At 50.6% G+C, this 23,411-nt stretch overlaps 1 protein-coding gene across 1 annotated transcript in view; it reads left to right on the forward strand.

The window, feature by feature from the left end:
• The window catches only part of LOC145339460 (inositol 1,4,5-trisphosphate-gated calcium channel ITPR2-like), a gene marked incomplete at its 5' end in the record, with an annotated part of 111,379 nt that overhangs the window by 46,635 nt on the left and 41,333 nt on the right, over positions 1–23,411 (forward strand). Inside the window, 6 exons of the mRNA XM_080183929.1 lie at positions 5,033–5,128; positions 8,386–8,502; positions 12,542–12,652; positions 16,462–16,654; positions 20,689–20,814; positions 22,636–22,811. Coding sequence (XP_080040055.1) covers positions 5,033–5,128; positions 8,386–8,502; positions 12,542–12,652; positions 16,462–16,654; positions 20,689–20,814; positions 22,636–22,811 — 819 coding nt within the window. The remainder of the gene's footprint in view (positions 1–5,032; positions 5,129–8,385; positions 8,503–12,541; positions 12,653–16,461; positions 16,655–20,688; positions 20,815–22,635; positions 22,812–23,411) is intronic.

Genomic DNA, 23,411 nt, shown 5'->3' on the forward strand with positions numbered 1-23,411 from the left:
GGAATTCTCTGCCCGTTGAAGTGGTGGAGGCTGCCTCGCTGAATATATTTAAGTCACGGGTAGATAGGTTTCTGATAGACAGGGGAATTAAGGGGAGAAAGCGGGAAAGTGGAACTGATCCATTTCAGATCAGCCATGATCTTATTGAATGGCGGGGCAGGCTCGAAGGGCTAGATGGCCGACTCCTGCTCCTATTTCTTATGTTATAAAAATCTGGGTTATTGTGATGGAGATCCAGCCACGGAGGCAATTAAGAGTCCATTTAGATTGGCTAGGAGGGAGTTGAAGAGTGAGTTGAGAAGGGCTAAAAGAGGACATGAGAAGACTTTGGCTGATAGGATTAAGGAGAATCCTAAGGCGTTCTATAGGTATGTCAAGAACAGAAGGTTGGTCAGGGCAAGATTAGGGCCAGTTACAGACAGCAGGGGGAAGTTGTGTGTGGAACCGGAGGAGATTGGAGAAGTATTGAACCAATATTTCTCTTCGGTGTTCACGCAGGGGGACATGAATATAGCTGAGGAGGACATTGGGTTGCAGGGGTGTAAAATAGACAGTATTACGGTTGATAAAGAGGATGTGCTGGAAATTCTTGAGGGGCTGAAAATAGATAAGTCCCCTGGTCCGGATGGGATCTACCCTAGGATTCTCTGGGAGGCTAGAGAGGTGATTGCAGAGCCTCTGGCTCAGATCTTCAGGTCGTCATTGGTCTCTGGTGTAGTCCCGGAGGATTGGAGGATAGCGAATGTTGTCCCATTGTTTAAGAAGGGGAACAGAGACTTTGCCGGGAATTATAGACCGGTGAGTCTTACTTCTGTTGTGGGCAAGGTTTTAGAAAAAATTATTAGGGATAGGATTTATAGTTATTTGGAGTGTAATGAATTGATTAGAAATAGTCAGCATGGTTTTGTAGCGGGTAGGTCGTGCCTTACTAACCTTATTGAGTTTTTTGAGAAGGTGACCAAAGAGGTGGATGGGGGTAAGGCAGTTGACGTGGTATACATGGATTTTAGTAAGGCGTTCGATAAGGTTCACCATGGTAGGCTTCTGCAGAAAATGCAGATGTATGGGATTGTGGGTAATCTAGGAAGTTGGATCAGGAATTGGCTATCAGATAGGAGACAGAGGGTGGTGGTGGATGGTAAATATTCATCATGGAGTGCAGTTACGAGTGGTGTGCCTCAGGGATCTGTTTTGGGGCCACTGTTGTTTGTAATTTTTATTAATGATCTGGATGAGGGTATAGTTGGGTGGATTAGTAAATTTGCTGATGACACCAAAGTTGGAGGTGTGGTAGATTGTGAGGAAGGGTGTCATAGTCTGCAGGGAGACTTAGATAGGTTGCAGAGCTGGGCCGAGAGGTGGCGGATGGAATTTAATGCGGAGAAGTGTGAGGTAATTCACTTTGGTAGGAGCAACAGATGTGTCGAGTATAGGGCTAACGGGAGGACTTTGAATAGTGTGGATGAACAGAGGGATCTAGGTGTGTGTGTACATAGATCCCTGAAAGTTGGGAATCAAGTAGATAAGGTTGTCAAGAAGGCGTACGGTGTCTTGGCGTTTATTGGTAGGGGGATTGAATTTAGGAGTCGCAGTGTAATGTTGCAACTGTACACTACTCTAGTGCGGCCGCACTTGGAGTACTGTGTGCAGTTCTGGTCCCCGCATTACAAGAAGGATGTGGAGGCGTTGGAGAGGGTGCAGAGGAGGTTTACTAGGATGTTGCCTGGTATGGTGGGGAGGTCCTATGAGGAGAGACTGAGGGATCTAGGGTTGTTTTCGTTGGAAAGAAGGCGGCTAAGAGGGGATCTTATTGAAACATATAAGATGATTAGAGGTTTAGATAGGGTGGATAGTGATAGCCTTTTTCCTCGGATGGAGAAAGCTAGCACGAGGGGGCATGGCTTTAAATTAAGGGGGGGTAGCTACAGGACGGATGTCAGGGGTAGGTTCTTTACCCAGCGGGTGGTGAGGGATTGGAATGCCCTGCCTGCTGCAGTTGTAAATGCGTCTAGTTTGGGGGCGTTTAAGAGATCTCTGGATAGGTTTATGGACGAAAAGGGATTGGTTTAGGCTAGTGGGTCATTGTTTTTGTAACTGGTCGGCGCAACATCGTGGGCCGAAGGGCCTGTTCTGCGCTGTAATGTTCTATGTTCTATGTTCTATTTTGGCTGTGAGAAATGTCTGTTGAAGGAAAGCAACATCACTCACTGTTGCGATCGCTATTTTGTGTTATGCAGCAATACTGGAGTTAAGTGTTCCTCTCTGTGTTCATTCATTGCAACGTACGAACAAAACTTGCATTGTTGTAGCACTTCTCGTGAAATCCCAAAATTCCCCATGGCCAAGGAACAACGATTTAAATTATATTCAAAGCTGTGATGTACAAGCTTTTAGAAAAAAAAGTTGTGAATTTGTGAGACAGACAAAAGTGAGGGAGAAATGTGCAGAGAAAGCCAATGGGGAACCATCACCAAATGTGTGCGAGAGGCTTACGGAGGGAGATTTGAAAGACTGGGTGGCACAGTGGGTTAGCACTGCTGCCAGGGATCCGAATTCCGTTCCTGGCTCGGGTCACTGTCTCCGTGGATTTTCCTCCGGCTGCTCCGGTTTCCTCCCACAGTCCATAGATGTCAGGTTGGTTGGCCGTGCTAAATTGAGCCTAGTTTCGGGGGATTAGCAGGGTAAATATGTGGGGTTAGGGGAATAAGCCACCTCCTGCACTGTGTACATGTTTTCTGAATCTATGATTTGAAAGGGATACAGAATGAACGAAAAGCTCAGGAGTAGAGGAACAGTTGAGAAGAATAGAATTGTTTCGTTCGCGAGGAAAGTAATGAGCAGTCCCACAGGAGACTGATTATCTCGTACACGTTTAATGTGCTCCAAAGTAGCATGTTTCATCCTGGGTTCCCCTGAGCCACAGCCAAAGATGTTTTCTGCAGTTTTTAGTATCAAATACCATTAATCTGTAAATGACCTCAGGCTGTGCTTATCCCACAGCAGTTCAGAGTGGGCCAAGCCCCAAGTCAGGAAGAAGAAAGGGAGCCTGCTATAATATAAAGCTTTTCCTGACCTCAGAACGGCTCAAAAGCCAATTAATTTCTTCCTGAGGTGTAATTTGCTATTGTAATGTGGGAGCCAATAAGCAAGGTGTTACACCAGGGATTACTGTGTGTTTCAGCCTTCTGAGGAAAGAGTGTCCACAGGTTCGGGGCCGGCCACTGCCCTTATTTGCCCAGCATCCACACGTGGGGCATTAGATGGGGCATTAGTGTGGGTGGCACAGTGGTTAACGCTGCTGCCTCACAGCGCCAGGGATCCGGGTTCGATTCCCGGATTGGGTCACCGCCTGTGCGGGATCTGCGCGTTCTCCCCATGTCTGCGTGGGTTTCCTCCGCGGGGTGCTCCAGTTTCCTCCCATGGAAGCCATGCTGGTTAGGGTGCATTGGCCGTGCTCAATTCTCCCTCCGTGTCCCCCAACAGGCGCCGGAGTGTGGCAGCTAGGGGAATTTCACAGTAACTTCATTGCACTGTTAATGTAAGCCTACTTGTAACGCTGATAAATAAACCAGACCCTGTGTGCCTCAGGGAGAGAGAAAACTATACAGCACGTGATGGAAGAGAGTCCGATCCACAGGCTCAGCAGAGGACAGTCCTCACTATACACAGCAGGAGCAGAGTGACTGCTTAGCTCGACACTTAATATTCGCTAAACAAATAAACAGGGTGTGACAATCGTAGAACATAGAACACTACAGCACAAACAGGCCCTTCAACCCACAAGTTGCGCCGATCATATCCCTACCTACCAGGCCATAGAACTATCTGTAACTCCCAATCCCATTAAATCCCATATACTCATCCAGAAGTCTTTTAAAAGACCCCAGCGAGTTCGCCTCCACCACCACCGACGGCAGCCGATTCCACTCACTCACCACCCTCTGAGTGAAAAACTTACCCCTGACATCTCCTCTGTACCTGCTCCCCAGCACCTTAAACCTGTGTCCTCTCGTAGCGACCATTTCAGCCCTGGGAAATAGCCTCCGAGAATCCACCCTATCTATTCCTCTCAACATTTTATAAACCTCTATCAGGTCACCTCTCAACCTTCGTCTCTCCAGGGAGAAGAGACCAAGCTCCCTCAACCTATCGTCATAAGGCATGCCTCCCAATCCAGGCAACATCCTTGTAAATCTCCTCTGCACCCTCTCAATAGCTTCTACGTCCTTCCTGTAGTGAGGCGACCAGAACTGCGCACAGTACTCCAAGTGGGGTGTGACAAGGGTCTTATAAAGTTGCAACATTATCTCCTGACTCCTAAACTCAATCCCTCGATTAATGAAGGCCAGTACACCATACACCGCCTTGACCACATCCTCCACCTGCGAGGCCAATTTAAGAGTCCTATGGACCCGGACCCCAAGATCCTTCTGCTCTTCAACCCAGCTAAGACTCCTACCCTTGATAGTGTACTTGTTCATCCCGTTGGACCTGCCAAAATGGACCACTACACATTTATCCAGGTTGAAGTCCATCTGCCACTTCTCCACCCAGCCTTGCATCCTATCTATGTCCCGCTGCAACTTCTGACATCCCTCCAGACTATCCACAACACCACCGACCTTCGTATCGTCTGCGAACTTACTAACCCATCCCTCCACTTCCTCATCCAGGTCATTTATGAAAATGACAAACAGCAAGGGTCCCAGAACAGATCCCTGGTGACCGACCTCCATGCAGAAAAAGACCCATCCACAACCACCCTCTGCGGGCAAGCCAGTTCTGGATCCACAAGGCCAAAGCCCCTTGGATCCCATACTGTCTCACCTTCTCAAGAAGTCTTGCATGGGGGACCTTATCAAACCTATTATAAATCCTATTAGAAAACAGTACATCTTCCAGACTGGCCATTAGAGGCCTCCCTTTCGATCTCCAGTCCCAGAATGAACTCGGTTTGTAGTTTTTAATGAAATGAGACATTGTGTTTTGTTTTAATCGGATATCATATGGGTTTTTTTTTGTTACAAAACAGAACAATGCTTCGAAACTCTTACTCTCCATCATGGAGAGCAGACACGACAGTGAAAATGCGGAAAGAATTCTCTACAACATGCGGCCTAAGGAACTGGTGAGAAACTTAAACGTTATTCTGGAATATTCTATCTCCAACTAACCAGAGCTTCTAAAAGGTCTTCCCTGGAATGAGTGTTGCTGTGTTTTTATAGTCCTCATTGAGCAGGTTAGGTGGGGATTTTGCGACTGTAACAATCTAAGATCGAGGCCGGATTTTTGGCATGGATTTTGGGAAGTTTTAAGGACTCCGGTGTCACTGGAGAATGGTGGGTGCGATCCCGATTCCGGGATTCCCTGCGACCCCAAGTTCCAGTGGTGCAGGATGAGGGTGGGGATAGTGGGGCTGCACCTTCCTTTTCTGGCTCTTTCCATTTCGGCAGTACGCGCTTCCCAGAGTTTTTGCGTGGAGACAGGCCACGCGTCTCCGTGGCTCACGGACCCCTCGGAGGAGCTGTCAACCGTTGCGTGGATTTGGGATTATTTGGAAAGGTGCAGTCAGGAGGCCTGACCTGTTTCCCCTTCGTGCCAACTCATACCACCCCCACCCATCTCCATAGCTCTTCGTACCCTCCGTGCCAGCTCGTGACCCTTCTATGCCCCTTCACCCATTGGGCGCGCTGTACAGAACTAACAAACCCAATAGCAACAATGGCATTATCTGAAACTGCTTCAAGAAACACCTATTCATAACATAAGAACATAAGAAATAGGAGCAGGAGTAGGCCATCTAGCCCCTCGAGCCTGCCCCGCCATTCAATAAGATCATGGCTGATCTGTCGTGGCTCAGTTCCACATTCCCGCCCTCTCCCCATAACCCTTAATCCCCTCTCTTATCAAAAACCCATCAACCCGCTTCTTAAATATATTTAGCGAGGCAGCCTCCACCACTTCAACGGGCAGAGAATTCCAGAGATTCACCACCCTTTGAGTGAAGAAGTTCCTCCTCAACTCCATTCTAAACTGCCCCCCCCTTTATCTTGAGGCTGTGCCCCCTAGTCCTACTGTTCTTTCTGAGCGGGAAGAGTCTCTCCACCTCTATCCTATCCATCCCATTCATCATCTTATGTGTCTCAATGAGATCTCCCCTCATTCTTCTAAACTCTAACGAGTACAAGCCTAGTTTATTCAGCCTCTCCTCTTAGCTCAACCCCCTCAACTCCGGTATCAGCCTAGTAAACCTCCTCTGCACTCCCTCCAAGGCCAAAATATCCTTGCGTAAGTGCGGCGACCAAAACTGCACACAGTACTCCAGCTGCGGCCTCACCAATGCCCTATACAGCCGCAGCAAGACCTCCCTACTTTTATATTCAATCCCCCTCGCTATGAAGGCCAGCATCCCATTCGCCTTCCTGACCACCTGCTGCACCTGCAGGCTGGGTTTTTGCGACTCATGCACAAGGACCCCGAGGTCCCTCTGCACCGTCGCCTGCTGCAGTTTTTCGCCCCGTAAGTAATAGCCCTTCCTACCATTATTCCTACCAAAGTGGACCACCTCACACTTGCCAACATTAAATTCCATTTGCCATTTCCTGGCCCATTCGCCCAGCCTATCTAGATCCTTCTGTAGACTCTCCACACCCTCCGCGCAATTTGCCTTTCCACCAATCTTGGTGTCATCAGCAAATTTCGACACCATACACTCGGTTCCCTCCTCCAGATCATGAATTTGTAAATACTAGTGTTCCTGCAAACCCCATTAAAACATCAGCAACTGAAACCTCACACATTTGACGCCTCTTAATAAAAGAACAAAGAAGATTACAGCACAGGAACAGGCCCTTCGGCCCTCCAAGCCTGCACTGACCATGCTGCCCGACTGGACTAAAACCCCCTACCCTTCCGGGGACCGTATCTCTCCAATCCTATTCCCATTCCCATTCAATTCACGTGTTTGTCCAGATGGCCGTTAAAAGTCTCTTCCACTATTTCTCCCAGCAGCAAGTTCCAGGTACCCTCCGTGTAAAAGAAATTGCCTCGTATATCCCTTTAAACCTTCCACACCTCCTTGTGGAATGTGCCTTTGCAAAGAAGGTCCGGAGACGCAGGACTCTGTGCTCTACAGGCTATTTCCGGGGGCGCACACCGAGACAAATATCAACTGCTGCTGGAAGGTCACCAACTCGGTGTAGGACGCGCTTGGGTCCGCCCGAAACTTGCTGATCTCCCAGTTGAAAGAACTGTCCTGGACCGAGTGTTGCAGACTGGCACATTCCAAGGTCCAGGTCTACGTGCTGAGGGACGCGCTGAAGCTTGGAGCAGCCGCTGCGAAGGCACCATGGGGGAAGGCCACACTGTAAGGCCTTTTAACGGAGGCAGACCGAGGGCCCGGGAACTGCAGAATACCCTCGACCTGCGTAACTGTGTGCCAATCTGAGCAATAACGGCACACAGTGATTTATTGAGGCATGGATATAGTTTTAAGTTTAGAAATGTAATAACTGTAATTTGTATAGAACTGTAAAATAGCTTTAATTCTGCACTGTTTGCAATTCATAGACATGTAGACTTGCAATGGTTTATTTGAGATTTTTATGAATAAAGTATATTTTTGGGGGGAGAAAAAACCCTTTAAACCTTTCCCCTCGCACCATGAAGCTGTTCACGGTAGAGCGGCACGGTAGCACAGTGGGTTAGCACTGCTGCTTCACAGCTCCAGGGTCCTGGGTTCGATTCCCAGCTCGGGTCACTGTCTGTGTGGAGTTTGCACATTCTCCTCGTGTCTGCGTGGGTTTCCTCCCACAGTCCAAAGATGTGCGGGTTAGGTTGATTGGCCGTGCTAAGAAATTGCCCCTTAGTGTCCAGGGTAGTGTAGGTTAGAGAACATAAGAAATAGGAGCAGGAGTAGGCCAACTAGCCCTTCGAGCCTGCCCCGCCATTCAATAAGATCATGGCTGATCTGTCGTGGCTCAGTTCCACATTCCCGCCCTCTCCCCATAACCCTTAATCCCCTCACTTATCAAAAACAGGGATTGGTGGGTGTGATATGCAGGGATATGGGGGGTAGGGCCTGGGTGGGATTGTGCAGACTCGAAGGGCCTCTTTCTGCACTGTAGGGTTCTATGATTCTGTGCCCCTTAGTAACTGACTCTTCCACGCTGGGGAAAAGCTTCTGGCAACCACTCTGTCCATGTCCCTCATAATCTTGTAGACTTCTATCAGGTCTCCCCTCAACTTCCGTCGTTCCGGTGAGAACAAAGCAAGTTTCTCCAACCCCTCCTCATCGCTAATGCCCTCCACACCAGGGCAACATCCTGCTGTATCTATGACCATTCTTGATTCATCACTCAGAGCTGGCTGTGTTTTCTCTTGAAGGTTGATGTTATAAAGAACGCTTACAATCAAGGAGAGGAGGTCGATAATGAGGGGAATTCAGAGGACTACATCTCTCCCAAGGATGTGGGCCATAATATATACATTTTGGCCCATCAGGTATATTGATCCATCGCGTATATTTATGGGTTTCCCTCTGTTGTATATTGGCTTGGGCACTCGGGCGTATCTCTGTATCGGGCTCACGTTACTTTGTCAAACGCCTGTCGGGATGCGGGCAAATGCCCTTTACAGGGCTGTCCCACCACCCCACTGAGCCTCTGAAATACTTTTGAAGAGTAATCATTGCTATGATGTGGGAAATGCAGCAGCAAACTTGCCCATACCGGACATCCACAAACAGAAACGTGGGTTAACCACCCAGAAACGTGGGTTAACCACCCAGAAATGTGGGTTAACCACCCAGCTGGTTTTAGTTACTGGTTGAGGGTAAATATTGACCAGGGCGCTGGGGAGGGATCGCCAGCTGATGTCCTGGAATTTTTGGTTGTCCTGGTCAATGCTTCTCTCTCCCTTGACATCGTCAACACCAATCTCTTTGCTCGGTACAAATGGGACGCCTTGTTCCCCATCTCTTCCTTTCGATCAGGTTCTGATGTGAAACAGGGCACCAGATCCCCTCCGTGTTGGTGCAAACGGTTACTTTGCAAAGCGCTTTTTCAGCAATTTTCAAATTCCTCCTTTAGGGTGCCAGCATCATGGGCAAGATTGGCATTTGTTGCTCATCTCGAGTTGCCCTAGTTGGGTGCGGGGGGGGGGGCGTTTGGGCAAGGTGGGGGAGGGTTTGGGCGAGGGGGAGTTTAGGTGGGGGAAGGTTGGGCAAGGGTGGTGGGTTTGGGCGGAGGGGTTTAGGTGGTGGGGGGTTTGGGCAGGGGGGGTGGGGGGTGGGGGGTTTGGGCGGGGGGGTGGGGGTTTGGATGGGGGGGGTTTAGGTGGTGGGGGGTTTGGGCGGGGGGGTGGGGGGTGGGGGGTTTGGGCGGGGGGGTGGGGGGTGGGGGGGTTTGGGCGGAGGGGTTTAGGTGGTGGGGGGTTTGGGCGGGGGGGTGGGGGTTTGGATGGGGGGGGTTTGGGCGGGGGGGTGGGGGTTTGGATGGGGGGGGTTTAGGTGGTGGGGGGTTTGGGCGGGGGGGTGGGGGGTGGGGGGTTTGGGCGGGGGGGTGGGGGGTGGGGGGTTTGGGCGGGGGGGTGGGGGGTGGGGGGTGGGGGGTTTGGGCGGGGGGGTGGGGGGTGGGGGGGTTTGGGCGGGGGGGTGGGGGGTGGGGGGGTTTGGGCGGGGGGGTGGGGGGTGGGGGGGTTTGGGCGGCGGGGTGGGGGGTGGGGGGGTTTGGGCGGAGGGGTTTAGGTGGTGGGGGGTTTGGGCGGGGGGGTGGGGGTTTGGATGGGGGGGGTTTAGGTGGTGGGGGGTTTGGGCGGGGGGGTGGGGGGTGGGGGGTTTGGGCGGGGGGGTGGGGGGTGGGGGGGTTTGGGCGGGGGGGTGGGGGGTGGGGGGGTTTGGGCGGAGGGGTTTAGGTGGTGGGGGGTTTGGGCGGGGGGGTGGGGGTTTGGATGGGGGGGGTTTAGGTGGTGGGGGGTTTGGGCGGGGGGGTGGGGGGTGGGGGGTGGGGGGTTTGGGCGGGGGGTGGGGGGTGGGGGGTTTGGGCGGGGGGGTGGGGGGTGGGGGGGTTTGGGCGGGGGGTGGGGGGTGGGGGGGTTTGGGCGGAGGGGTTTAGGTGGTGGGGGGTTTGGGCGGGGGGGTGGGGGTTTGGATGGGGGGGGTTTAGGTGGTGGGGGGTTTGGGCGGGGGGGTGGGGGTTTGGATGGGGGGGGTTTAGGTGGTGGGGGGTTTGGGCGGGGGGGTGGGGGGTGGGGGGTTTGGGCGGGGGGGTGGGGGGTGGGGGGTTTGGGCGGGGGGGTGGGGGGTGGGGGGGTTTGGGCGGGGGAGGTGGGGGTTTGGGCGGAGGGGTTTAGGTGGTGGGGGGTTTGGGCGGAGGGGTGGGGGAGGGTTTGGGCGGAGGGGTTTAGGTGGTGGGGGGGTTTGGGCGGGGGGGTGGGGGGTGGGGGGGTTTGGGCGGGGGAGGTGGGGGTTTGGGCGGAGGGGTTTAGGTGGTGGGGGGTTTGGGCGGGGGGGTGGGGGGTGGGGGGGTTTGGGCGGGGGAGGTGGGGGTTTGGGCGGAGGGGTTTAGGTGGTGGGGGGTTTGGGCTGGGGGGTGGGGGGGTTTGGGCGGGGGAGGTGGGGGTTTGGGCGGAGGGGTTTAGGTGGTGGGGGGTTTGGGCTGGGGGGTGGGGGGTGGGGGGTTTGGGCGGGGGGGTGGGGGGTGGGGGGTTTGGGCGGGCGGTTTAGGTGGTGGGGGGTTTGGGCAGGGGGGTGGGGGAGGGTTTGGCCGAGGGGGTTTAGGTTGGGTAGGATTGGTGGGGGGGTTTGTGTGGGGGGGTTTAGGTAGGAGAGGGTTTGGGCGAGGGGGGGTTGGGCAGGGATGGGGTGTTTGGGCGGGGGGGGTCGGGGGGGGTTTGGGCGAGGGGGGGTTTAGGTGGGGGAGGGTTGGGCAGGGATGGGGTGTTTGGGCGAGGGGGGGTTTAGTTGGGGGGGTTATGCGCGGAGGGGGCATTTGGGGGGATTTGGGCGAGGGGGGGATTTAGGTGGGGGGGGTTGGGCAGGGATGGGGTGTTTGGGCGAGGGGGGGGATTTAGGCGAGGCGGGGGTTTAGGTGGGGGAGGGTTGGGCAGGGGTCGTGGGGGGGTGCTGTTTCATGGTGAACCACATTCTCGAACCTCCAATCATAGTTTGATACAACTGAGTGTCTTCTTAGCATTCACAGTTAGAAGCCTTGAGGGAGGAGGTTATTGTGGCACAGTGGGTTAGCACTGCTGCCTCACAGCGCCAGGGACCCGGGTTCAATCCCCAGCTCGGGTCACTGTCTGTGCGGAGTCTGCACATTCTCCCTGTGTCTGCGTGGGTTTCCTCCCACAGTCCAAAGATGTGTGGGTTAGGTTGATTGACCATGCTAAGAAATTGCCCCTTAGTGTCCAGGGATGTGTAGGTTAGAGGGATTAGTGGGTATAATATGTAGGGATATGGGGGTAGGGCCTTGTGTTCGGCGCAGACTTGATGGGCCGAAGGGCCTCTTTCTGCACTGTAGGGTTCTATGATTCTATGAATATGCAAACTCCACACAGACGGGGACCCGAGCCGGGAGTCGAACACAGGACCCTGGAGCTATGAAGCAGCAGTGCTAACCTACTGTGCTACCGTGCCACCCAGTATCATTCCAGTAACTGCAATGAAGTGACCAACTGTGTTCCATTGGTGTGGGCTGACAGAGGATTGTTGGCCTCCGCTTATCTTTGAGTGGTGCAATGAAGGCGGGCATGGCCTGGCATTTCCAGGGCCTTGGTTTAAGGTTTCATCCATCAGACAGTGCCTCTGACAATGTAGCACTCCCTCAGTGTCACGCTGAAATATCAGCCTAGATTGTCCAACATTTTTTATGGCTCACCTGTCTTAATTTTGAGCTTCTGGGATCTCCTATGAATGTCTGTATAAGTTGTGTATGTTTATTGATGCCTTTTTTTACATCCACAGGCGATTCGGTCCGCCTTGTTGGCCAACAAGGGGCATACACGCGGTGGGTCGTGCGAGGGCTGCTCTTGGATGTTGCTTCGAGAGTTGCCTAGTGCTTCACGTCCGTTAGTGTACGCTTAAACTGGACCAACTGACGGGCAACACGACAGCTCAGTGACTATCACTGTTTGCTGTGCAGATACATGGATTTGGGTCAGATCTCCGACTTGGGTCTGCGGGAGTTTGCGCATTCTCCCCGTGCCTGCGTGGGTTTTCTCCGGGTGCTCCGGTTTCCTCCCACACCCCAAAAAAACGTGCTTTTAGGCTGATTGGTGTAACAAATTGTCCCCAAATTAGACCTCCCTTAACCTGGCGTAGACAAAAGTCATAGGTAGAAGAGGGCAGTCAATGTTAAAATGACAGCACGCCTTGCTGGGCCGAAGGGCCTGTTTCCCGGGCTGTGTTGTTCTTTATTAGACTGTGTAACAAAGAGCTATCGCCATAGTACGGTAACACTCCGCATTTTGAGCCTTGGAGTCGCCACTGGAGACGGGAAATTGGCTTCTGCGAGCTGTTGATATCTTTCTGTTCCTTTTGTAGCTTTCACAACACAACAAGGAACTGCAGCTGAAGCTGAAGGCGGACTCTGACTCACCGGACAAAGGCAGCGAAGCACTAACTCATTATGCTAATCACACAGCCCAGATTGAGGTAACGCTGTCCACATCGGAATACCCAGCTTTGACATTCGCGCAGAGAATCGTTGAATCCTTACAGGGCAGAAGGGGACCATTTGGCCCCTCGGGTCAGCACTGACCACCGTCCCACCCAGGCCCCGTTCCCCATAACCCCACGTATTTACCCAGCTCACACTAGGGTCAGTTAACATGGCCAATCAACCTAACCCGCACATCTTTGTTCAGCGTGCTGTTCCCTCTGAAATGAAGGGTGTTAATCAAAAAAGCAAAGCGAGTTGTGTGACTACTGGGACGTTGGACAAACGTGAAAGTGGCAGCAACAACTCCTCCGTATTTAGGAAGTTTAACGTTTGTTTATTAGTGTGGACTTACATTAACACTGCAATGCAGTTGCTATGAAAATCCCCTACACTCCGGCTCCTGTTCGGGTACACTGAGGGAGAATTTAGCACGGCCAATCCACCTAACCGGCACGTCTTTCGGACTGTGGGAGGAAACCGGAGCGCCCGGAGGAAACCCGCAGGGAGAACGTGCAAACTCCACACAGACAGTGACCCAAGCTGGGAATCGAACCCAGATCCCTGGTGCGTTGAGGCAGCCGTGTTAGCTACCGAGCTGCCCCATAATTATAGAAATTAAAAAGAAATAGCCTCTCAGCTGGAACAGGAATAGTTAATTTATTCCACTCAAGAATTCACAACATAGCGACACTCACGAATTTTCAGTGGTTACTCCCCGGTTATATTCACTGCTTTCCTGCATAACTCTTCATTTTGGTTTGATCTCATCCAGCACTGAAGGAGACCCTTCGGCCCATCATGTCTGTGCCTGCTGTGTGAAATCTATCCATTTAATCCTGCTGTCCCGCTCTTTCTGTCTGGCTCTGCTAATTTCTCCCCTCCAACTATTTGTCCGATCCTCTTCGGGAAGTTACTGTTTCTCCCAGCCTCTCGGGCGCTGCGTTCCAGATCGTGACTACCTTCCAAAGATGTGTGGATTAGGTTGATTGACCATGCTAAATTGACCATTAATGTTAGGGAGACTAGGGTCATAAATATGTGGAGCTACAGAGATAGGACCTGGGGGTGGGATTGTTGTCAGTGCAGTCTTGCCAAATGGTCTCCCTCTATATTGTAGATTCTATAATTCTCGGTAATGACAACAGACGCACTTCCCCAAAGTGAACCAAATGAGTTTTGCTGACAATCAGCAATGGTTTCCCGGTCATCAGTAGATTCTTAACTCCAGATATATTTTACTGAACTCAAATTTCACCATCTGTTGTGGTGGGATTCGAACCCCGAACATTAGCTGAGTTTGTGGATTAATAGTCTAGCGATAATGCCGTCGTCTCCAAGTGCTGGTGGGGGGGGAAGAAAGCTCTCTGTCAGGGAGGGAAGCAGGGAATGTCTTATCCCATAGAGTGGAGAAATCCTGCCCTCCCTTGGGGTTGAGTTTGGGTGGAAGGCTACCCAGCGAGATTGGAAATTGGGGCAAAGCTGAAATTCGGGCCCCGTTGAAATTCCATATTTCCCTTTTTGGAGACTTATTAATGACCCGGACTTGGGTATCCAGGGGATAATTTCAAAGTTTGCTCATGATATGAAAGTTGAATGTGTAATAAACAACGAGGAGGTCAGTAAGAAAACTTTAAGAGGACAATAGACTGACCAAAATGGTCAGCTGAAATTTAACACACCCGAAAATGATGTGATCTGGGGTTTGGTTAGAAGAATGGGGGGGAAGTTGTGAGGGTTGTGGGGGGAGATAATGACAGTATAGTGCTAATGTCACTGGAGTAATAACCCAGAAGTCTCACTGTGACGGCTGGTGGAATTTATATTTAATTAATAAATCTGGAATTGTAAGCTCGTCTCCGGTTTCCTCCCACAGCCCAAAGATGTGCGGGTTGGGTTGATTGGCTGTGCTAAGAAATTGCTCCTTAGTGCACTAGGATACGTAGGTTAGAGGGATTAGTGGGTATGATATGTAGGGATATGGGGGTAGGGTGTGGGTGGGATTGCGTTCGGTGCAGACTCGATGGGCCGAAGGGTTCGATGATAGTCTCAGTAATTGGGACTATGAAACTATCATCGATTATCATAAAACTCCGCCTGGTTCACTAACGCCCTTCGGGGAAGGAAGTCTGCCGTCCTTGCCCGGTCTGGCCTCCATGTGACACAGCAATGTGGTTGGCTCTCAACTGCCCTCTGAAATGGGCAAGCAAAGCACTCAGTTCAAGGGCAAGGAGGAGTGGACAATAAATGCTGACCCAGCCAAGGACACCCACGTTCGATGAAAGGATTAGCTCTGAACAGTATAAAGGTTATAAGGGTTCCAGGAACAGAGAGTTCCAGCCTTTATGAAGCATTAGTTAAGTCCAGCTGAAGCATGGTGCCCTGTCTGGACTTGATACTTCAGGTAGAAGGTGTTGGAGAGTTAATAAAGGAGATTGGAGAGGCTGGAGTCACTCTCTGTGTCCAGCAGAGAAGGTAATGGGGAGATTTCACTGGTGTATTTTGAATGGTGAACGGACAGAGCACATGAGAATCTGTTTTCACTGTGGGGAGTGCGAGGACACAGGTTTAAGGTAACTTTGCTAAAAAGCCTGATGAGATTTCTTTTGACGCCACAAGTTATGAACTGGAATGGGCTGCCTGAAAGGAGAGTGGGAGAAAATTCAATAATAACTTTCCAAAGGAAGTTGGAGAAATAGTTGAATGAGGTAAAACTGCAGTAAGATGAATGGGATAGCTTTTGTAGAATCACACAGTGCAGTGGAGTTAGGTCCCTTAGCCCATCATAATGTGATGATAATAATAATAATAAGCGAGTGGTTAGGATCTGGAATGTACTGTCTGAGAGTGTGGTGGAGACAGATTCACACAGCGAGTGGTTAGGATCTGGAATGTACTGTTTGAGAGTGTGGTGGAGACAGATTCACACAGCGAGTGGTTAGGATCTGGAATGTACTGTTTGAGAGTGTGGTGGAGACAGATTCACACAGCGAGTGGTTAGGATCTGGAATGTACTGTCTGAGAGTGTGTGGAGACAGATTCACACAGCGAGTGGTTAGGATCTGGAATGTACTGTCTGAGAGTGTGGTGGAGACAGATTCACACAGCGAGTGGTTAGGATCTGGAATGTACTGTCTGAGAGTGTGGTGGAGACAGATTCACACAGCGAGTGGTTAGGATCTGGAATGCACTGTCTGAGAGTGTGGTGGAGACAGATTCACACAGCGAGTGATTAGGATCTGGAATGCACTGTCTGAGAGTGTGGTGGAGACAGATTCACACTGCGAGTGGTTAGGATCTGGAATGTACTGTCTGAGAGTGTGGTGGAGATAGATTCACACAGCGAGTGGTTAGGATCTGGAATGCACTGTCTGAGAGTGTGGTGGAGACAGATTCACACAGCAAGTGGTTAGGATCTGGAATGTACTGTCTGAGAGTGTGGTGGAGATAGATTCACACGGCGAGTGGTTAGGATCTGGAATGTACTGTCTGAGAGTGTGGTGGAGACAGATTCACACAGCGAGTGGTTAGGATCTGGAATGCACTGTCTGAGAGTGTGGTGGAGACAGATTCACACAGCGAGTGGTTAGGATCTGGAATGTCCTGTCTGAGAGTGCGGTGGAGGCTAATTCCGTCGCGGTTTTCAAAAAGGAATTGGACTGTTATTTGAAGCGGAAAATGTGCCAGGTTACGGGGAGCAGGCAGGGGGTAGCACTAATGAATTGCCCTTTTGGAAAGTTGGTGCACTGGCAATGGGCTGAATGGCCTCAGCTTGTCTGAGTCTGATTCTACCTTCCATCCTCAGATCGTACGCCACGACCGCACCATGGAGAAAATCGTCTTCCCTGTGCCCAGTATTTGTGAGTATCTGACCAGCGAGTCCAAGGTTAAGGTGTTCAACACGACAGAGAGAGACGAGCAGGGCAGCAAAGTGAATGACTTCTTCCAGCAGACGGAGGATCTGTACAGCGAGATGATTTGGCAGAAGAAGATTCAAGGTCGGTATTCCCATCAGACCCGCGTGACGTTGGCATCTTGTGATCACACTCGGAGCACGCTTTTGTTCCCCTGTTATTTTAGGAATGCTTAATTCGCTCTTGTGTTCCCCCCAGTTTGTGGGTGAATTTCTCCGAGAAAGGAATCACCTCCGAGCAATTCTCCTTTCCACTCCGACAGATTCGCTTTTCTCGGCCAATTATTTTCTGCTCCCCAGAATCTAGGCATCTCTACTGAGGGAAAGGGCACAGTGGCACTGCTGCCTCTCAGTGCCAGGGACCCGGGTTCGATTCCCGGCTCGGGTCACTGTTTGTGTGGAGTCTGCGCATTCTCCCCGTGTCTGCGTGGGTTTCCTCCGGGTGCTCCGGTTTCCTCCCACAGCCCAAAGACGTGCGGGTTAGCTGGATTGGCCGTGCTAAATTGCCCCTGGGTGTCGGGGGGTTATCAGGGCAAATAGGTGGGGGGTACAGGGATGGGGCCTGGGTGGGAGTGTGGCCGGTGCAGGCCTGATGGGCTGAATGGCCTCTTTTCTGCGCTGTAGGGATTCTCGGATCCTACAATCTGATGCACTGGGCACGTTTCTCGGCGCATTTAATGGGGCAGCAGGATGTGCCAGTCACCATAAGGGTGAAGCCTACGAGGATTGGCATGAGGTGCCTGGGCCTGAGGGTGGGCCTTTTCAATGTACAAACAGGGAGCCTGAGGCCTCGATCTGCAGCATTACTGGGCCTTGGTGTTGGGTGTGCCCAGGAAAACCTGTGTTGAGGGCCCATGAGGGAAGATTTGGACAGATAGGTACTGTAACTTCATCAAATGAAGGCTCATCCAGACTCAGAACATTGGCTCGATCCTCTGTGGTGTGGTGAGACTCCTTACCGCGTTCACCCCAGTCCAACGCCAGCATCTCCACACCTATTATCCCTCCCCGGATGCTGTCAGCCCTGCTGAGATTTTCCAGCATTTTCTGTTTTCGTTGCCCGTCACCGTTTGCCCCCTCGGCGGTTATGGTGCCCAAAATAGGGGTCCCCTCAGGCCTCACCACTCAAACACAGGCCACAGTTCAAGGATCCCTAACCCGACACACCCATTGGGTTGGGATTTTCTAGCCTTGCTTGTCCCAAAGCCGTAAAATCCCACCCGAGGTCGACGGGATTTTGTATAGGTTTACAATCCTCATTCCGGGACTGATGTTTGAGAAGAGATTGATTCGGTTAAGATTGTTTTTGCTGGAGTTTAGATGAATGGGTGGGGGTGGATCTCATGGAGATTTATAAAATGCTAACAGAATTAGACAGGGTAGATGCAGGGAGGATGTTCCTGATGGTGGAGGGGGAGACTAGAACCAGGGGTCACGGTCTGAGGATTCAGGGTTTAGGATGGAGGTGAGGAGACATTTTCTCACCCAAAGAGTGGTGAGCCTGTGGAATTCATTCCCACAGGAATTAGTTGATGCCAAAACATTGAGTGTATTCAAGAGGTGGCTGGATATAACGCTTGGGGCAAACGGGATCAAAGGTTATGGAGAGTCTGCAGAAGGATCTAGATAGGCTGGGCGAATGGGCCAGGAAATGGCAAATGGAATTTAATGTTGGCAAGTGCGAGGTGGTCCACTTTGGTAGGAAAAATGGTAGGAAGGACTATTACTTACGAGGCGAAAAACTGCAGCAGGCGACGGTGCAGAGGGACCTTGGGGTCCTTGTGCATGAGTCGCAAAAACCCAGCTTGCAGGTGCAGCAGGTGGTCAGGAAGGCGAATGGGATGCTGGCCTTCATAGCGAGGGGGATTGAATATAAAAGTAGGGAGGTCTTGCTGCAGCTGTATAGGGCATTGGTGAGGCCGCAGCTGGAGTACTGTGTGCAGTTTTGGGCGCTGTACTTATGCAAGGATATTTTGGCCTTGGAGGGAGTGCAGAGGAGGTTTACTAGGCAGATACCGGAGTTGAGGGGATTGAGCTATGAGGAGAGGCTGAATAAACTAGGCTTGTACTCATTAGAGTTTAGAAGAATGAGGGGAGATCTCATTGAGACGTATAAGATGATGAATGGGATGGATAGGATAGAGGTGGAGAGACTCTTCCCGCTTAAAAAAGACAGTAGGACTAGGGGGCACAGCCTCAAGATAAAGGGGGGGCGGTTTAGAACAGAGTTGAGGAGGAACTTCTTCACTCAAAGGGTGGTGAATCTCTGGAATTCTCTGCCCGTTGAAGTGGTGGAGGCTGCCTCGCTAAATATTTTTAAGAAGCGGGTTGATGGGTTCTTGATAAGAGAGGGGATTAAGGGTTATGGGGAGAGGGCGGGAATGTGGAACTGAGCCACGACAGATCAGCCATGATCTTATTGAATGGCGGGGCAGGCTCGAAGGGCTGGATGGCCTACTCCTGCTCCTATTTCTTATGTTCTTATGTTATGGGGGAATAAAGCAGGATTGGGCTATCGAGTTGGATGGTCAGCCATGATTACAATGAATGGTGGAGCAGGCTCGAAGGGCCAAATGGCCTCCTTCCTGCTCCTATTCTCTATTTCTATGGCCCACGATTCCCATGGTGGGACAGAGCAGGAAAATTCCACCCAATATCTTCCCACACTTTGTGGCCATGGATGATTTAAACAAAAAAATACCTATTCCCAGCGACTCACTGGTTAGAATTCCAGATAGGCTATCAATGAATCTTAGTCAGTGCTGTCACTGACAGACCGTGGGCTTCATGCTGCTTATTTTGTATAAAAAATACATTTCCTGTACCTCACTGTGAAGTTCTGCTTTCGTTGTGATTCCAGTGAAATCCTGTCTGTAATTCCGTTCCTTTTGGATTTCTCCGTGGGGCCGATACTTTCACTCAGCCTTGTTTCCTGGGTCATTGTTTTTCCCAGCCGCACTCAGTGTTTCGCACGCACTCGGTGCTCTATTGAGTGGAACCAGTAAAACACACATTCTGTTTTGCCTGTGGTTGTGTATATAAATTTTTATTCATCGAAAGGTGCCAGCATCATCCCAGCTGTACTGCTGAAGCCTTGTACTCCAGAACCACATCCCAGGCCAGGCCGTTCCAGTACAGCCCCCACACTTTCGCACGCAGTGAAAAGTATTGTTGCTTGCGCGCCATACGGATAAAGCATACCGTTCATAGAGAAGGAAAGGAGAGAGTGCAGAATGTAGTGTTACAGTCACAGCGAGATTTTGATCTGATTTATTATTGTCACATGTATTGGGATACAGGGAAAATTATTGTTTTTTGTGCGCTGTACAGACAAAGCATACCGTTCATAGAGAAGGAAAGGAGAGAGTGCAGAATGTAGTGTTACAGTCACAGCGAGATTTTGATCTGATTTATTATTGTCACATGTATTGGGATACAGGGAAAATTATTGTTTTTTGTGCGCTGTACAGACAAAGCATACCGTTCATAGAGAAGGAAAGGAGAGGGTGCAGAATGTAGTGTTACAGTCACAGCGAGGGTGTAGAGAAAGATCAGCTTAATGTGAGGTCGGTCCATTCAAAAGTCTGACGGCAGCAGGGAGGAAGCTGTCCTTGACTCGGTTGGTGCGTGACCTCAGACTTTTGTATCTTTTTCCCGATGGAATAAGACGGAAGAGAGAATGTCCGGGGATGTGTGGGATCCTTGATTATGCTGGCAGCAGGAAGTGTAGATGGAGTCAATGTTGGGGGGGGGGATGGAACGGCAGAGGTGGGGGGGACGGAACGGCAGAGGTGGGGGGGACGGAACGGCAGAGGTGGGGGGTGGGGGAACGGCAGAGGTGGGGGGTGGGGAACGGCAGAGGCGAGGGGGACGGAACGGCAGAGGTGGGGAACGGAAGAACATGCTGAGAGTTAGATGAATGAGAGTGAGACAAGGTTCATGTAGAGCCTAAATGCTAGCATGCCCCAGTTGGGCCGAATGGCCTGTTTCTGTGCTGTAAATTCCATGCAGAAATTGTGTTAAAGTGACGTCCCTTTATCCTCGTGGCTGTGTGGGGTTAATGATTTCTACTGGATGACACCGTGACACTTTTATTAACCTTGTGCTTTCTATGTTTAGATAACCCGGCTCTGTATTGGTTTTCGAAAAACATCTCGCTGTGGGGGACCATTTCATTCAATTTTGCAGTATTTATCAATCTAGCTGTCGCACTTTTCTATCCGTTTGGAGATGATGGTGATGAGGGTGAGTTCGAATGTTTGCTCCTGAGTTGCAGTGGTATACGCGCATGAGTTGCTGCATTGTCAGAATGTCTGTCGTTTGCTGGTCTCGTTACTCCACGGGAAGCATCCTCCAGAGGAGGAATGTGCATTTATCGAGCACCTTTTAGTGGCCTCGAGATGTCCCAAAGCGATTTGCAGCCAAGCGTGCACAGAATTGTATGATCGAGGAATTTGCGCACAGCAAGATCCCACTAACGGCAATGTGATAGTGACCAAATAATCTGTCGCGAGGTTGATCGGCCGGTTACGTATTGGCCAGGGCGCTGGAGAAACGTCCATTCCTCTCTGCGAACTCAACTCGTTGTCTCTCTTACCCCCTCCGCGAGGGAAGACAGATTCTCAGTTTGAGGTCTTGACCCGAAAGAACAGTGCAACGCTCCCTCGAGAGAGATAAAATATTTTTCTTTATTTGTCCGTGGGACGGGGGTGCCACTGGCTGGCCAGCGCTTATTGCCCATCCCTAGTTGCCTGAGAGTCAGTCACGTTGCTGAGAGACGCAATGAGGTATTTCCTCAACCAATCAGATTCACGATGCTGATATTAACCAGGCGGGTAATTAGAGTGAATGAACTTCATCAAATTGGGTAAAGAAAAGAAAGGTTAAATTAGAAAGAGGGGCAGAAAGGAAAAATGTTGTAATTTCAAGTTTTGTATTTTTAAAGTCTTTAACAACAATTAAATTCTGAAGGAATGAGATCCCACACTTGTAATAGTTAATTTTTGGAGCCAGAGAGATGGTACAGCAGTATTTATCACTTGCCACGTTGTAAAAAGCTTACTTCTAATGAAATGAATAAAATGTAATATTTCTGGGGTGGGCTTAGTTAACATCTACCTTGCTAATGCAGCAACTTTGCACTATTTAATGCATTTCAGAGGGGAACAGACAGCACAATGCTGTTTTAAACAAAGAACAGTACAGCACAGGAACAGGCCCTTCGGCCCACCAAGCCTGTGCTGATCATGTTGTCCTATCTAGCCACGAGCTGATATCCCTCTATTTCCCATCTGTTCATCTGTCAGTCCAGATAAGTCTTAAATGTCACCAACGTATCTGTCTCAACCACCTCACTTGGCAGTGCATCCCAGGCCCACATCATCTTCTGTGTAAAAAAAATAAAATCCCCCACACATCTCTACTGAACATCTGCCCCCTTGTCCTGAGCCTCTGCCCCCTTGTCCTGAACCTCTGCCCCCTTGTCCTGAACCTCTGCCCCCTTGTCCTGAACCTCTGCCCCCTTGTCCTGAACCTCTGCCCCCTTGTCCTGAACCTCTGCCCCCTTGTCCTGAACCTCTGCCCCCTTGTAATTGTTATTTCCACCCTGGGAAAAAGCTTCTGACTGTTCGCCCTATCTATTACCCTTAATCTTCTATCAGGTCGCCCCTCGGCCCCCGTCTTTCCAAGGACAACAATCCCAGTTTATTCAATCTCTCCTCATAGCTAATACCCTCCATACCAGGCAACATCCTGGTAAATCTCTTCTGTAACTCCCTCCAAAATCTCCGTGTCCTTTTTCCAGAGTTGAAGGTGGAGTGACACTGTTCAGACCAGCAGTTTGAGGATACTTGGCTTTTATCACTTACCCTGCTGCTGGTGTGAATCTGCTGTACCATTTCAGCCCATAGTCCCTTTGTTATTCTGACAGCAATATCTGGCTTGTTACTGGCAATGACTCCAGTTGCCGCAGTGAAATGTGTTCATTGTAAATCCATCATTGGAGTTTGACTTGAGCGGTGGTTATCTTGTTATCGGCTACTCAGTGACAGTTTTTCCTCATTGCAGGTACCATCTCTCCGCTGTTTTCGTTGCTGCTCTGGATACTGGTTGCTGTTTGCACTGCTTTGCTTATCCTCATACCCAAACCTCATGGGATAAGATTATTTATTGTATCTGTCATGTTCCGGTCCATATACACAATAGGACTGGGGCCTACGCTTATAGTCCTGGGAGCTCTCAATGTAAGTAGCTACTTGTCATCCCAAGAAAATTAACATTATTCGCCAATTCTGTGTGAGCCAGAGGTTAATGAGAATCTGTAGCGGAGGGTATTTTTATTGGTACAAAAGATAAAAGAAAGACTTGATTTAAAAAGCGTCTTTCTGAATGATTGGCCGTCCCACGGTGCTTTACAGTAATGAGGGATTTTTGAAGTGTAGTCACTTTATTCATGTGGAAATTGTGCCCGATCTATAAATTCCTGCTTCCATCTTTGTTCCACTGGAGTGTATTTTGGAGGTTGGGTATTAGGGTGACATGGTGGCACAGTGGTTAGCACTGCTGCCTCACAGCACCAGGGACCCGGGTTCGATTCCCGGCTCGGGCTACTGTCTGTGTGGAACCTGCACGTTCTCTGCGTGAGTTTCCTCCGGGTGCTCCGATTTCTTCCCACAGTCCAAAGATGTGTGTATTAGGTGAATTGGCCATGCTAAATTGCTCCTGAGTCTCAGGGGGATTGAGTAGAGAGGATCTCCAAGAAGATTGCGCGTATCGACACAGACATCACGTTTTTACAAAGATGCGAGAAAGCAGAATCTGTAAACTGTGTGTGCTGTTCTACG

Source organism: Carcharhinus amblyrhynchos, unplaced genomic scaffold (assembly GCF_965287045.1).
Source record: "Carcharhinus amblyrhynchos unplaced genomic scaffold, sCarAmb.v2.hapA scaffold_475, whole genome shotgun sequence".
Taxonomy (NCBI): Eukaryota; Metazoa; Chordata; class Chondrichthyes; order Carcharhiniformes; family Carcharhinidae; genus Carcharhinus; species Carcharhinus amblyrhynchos.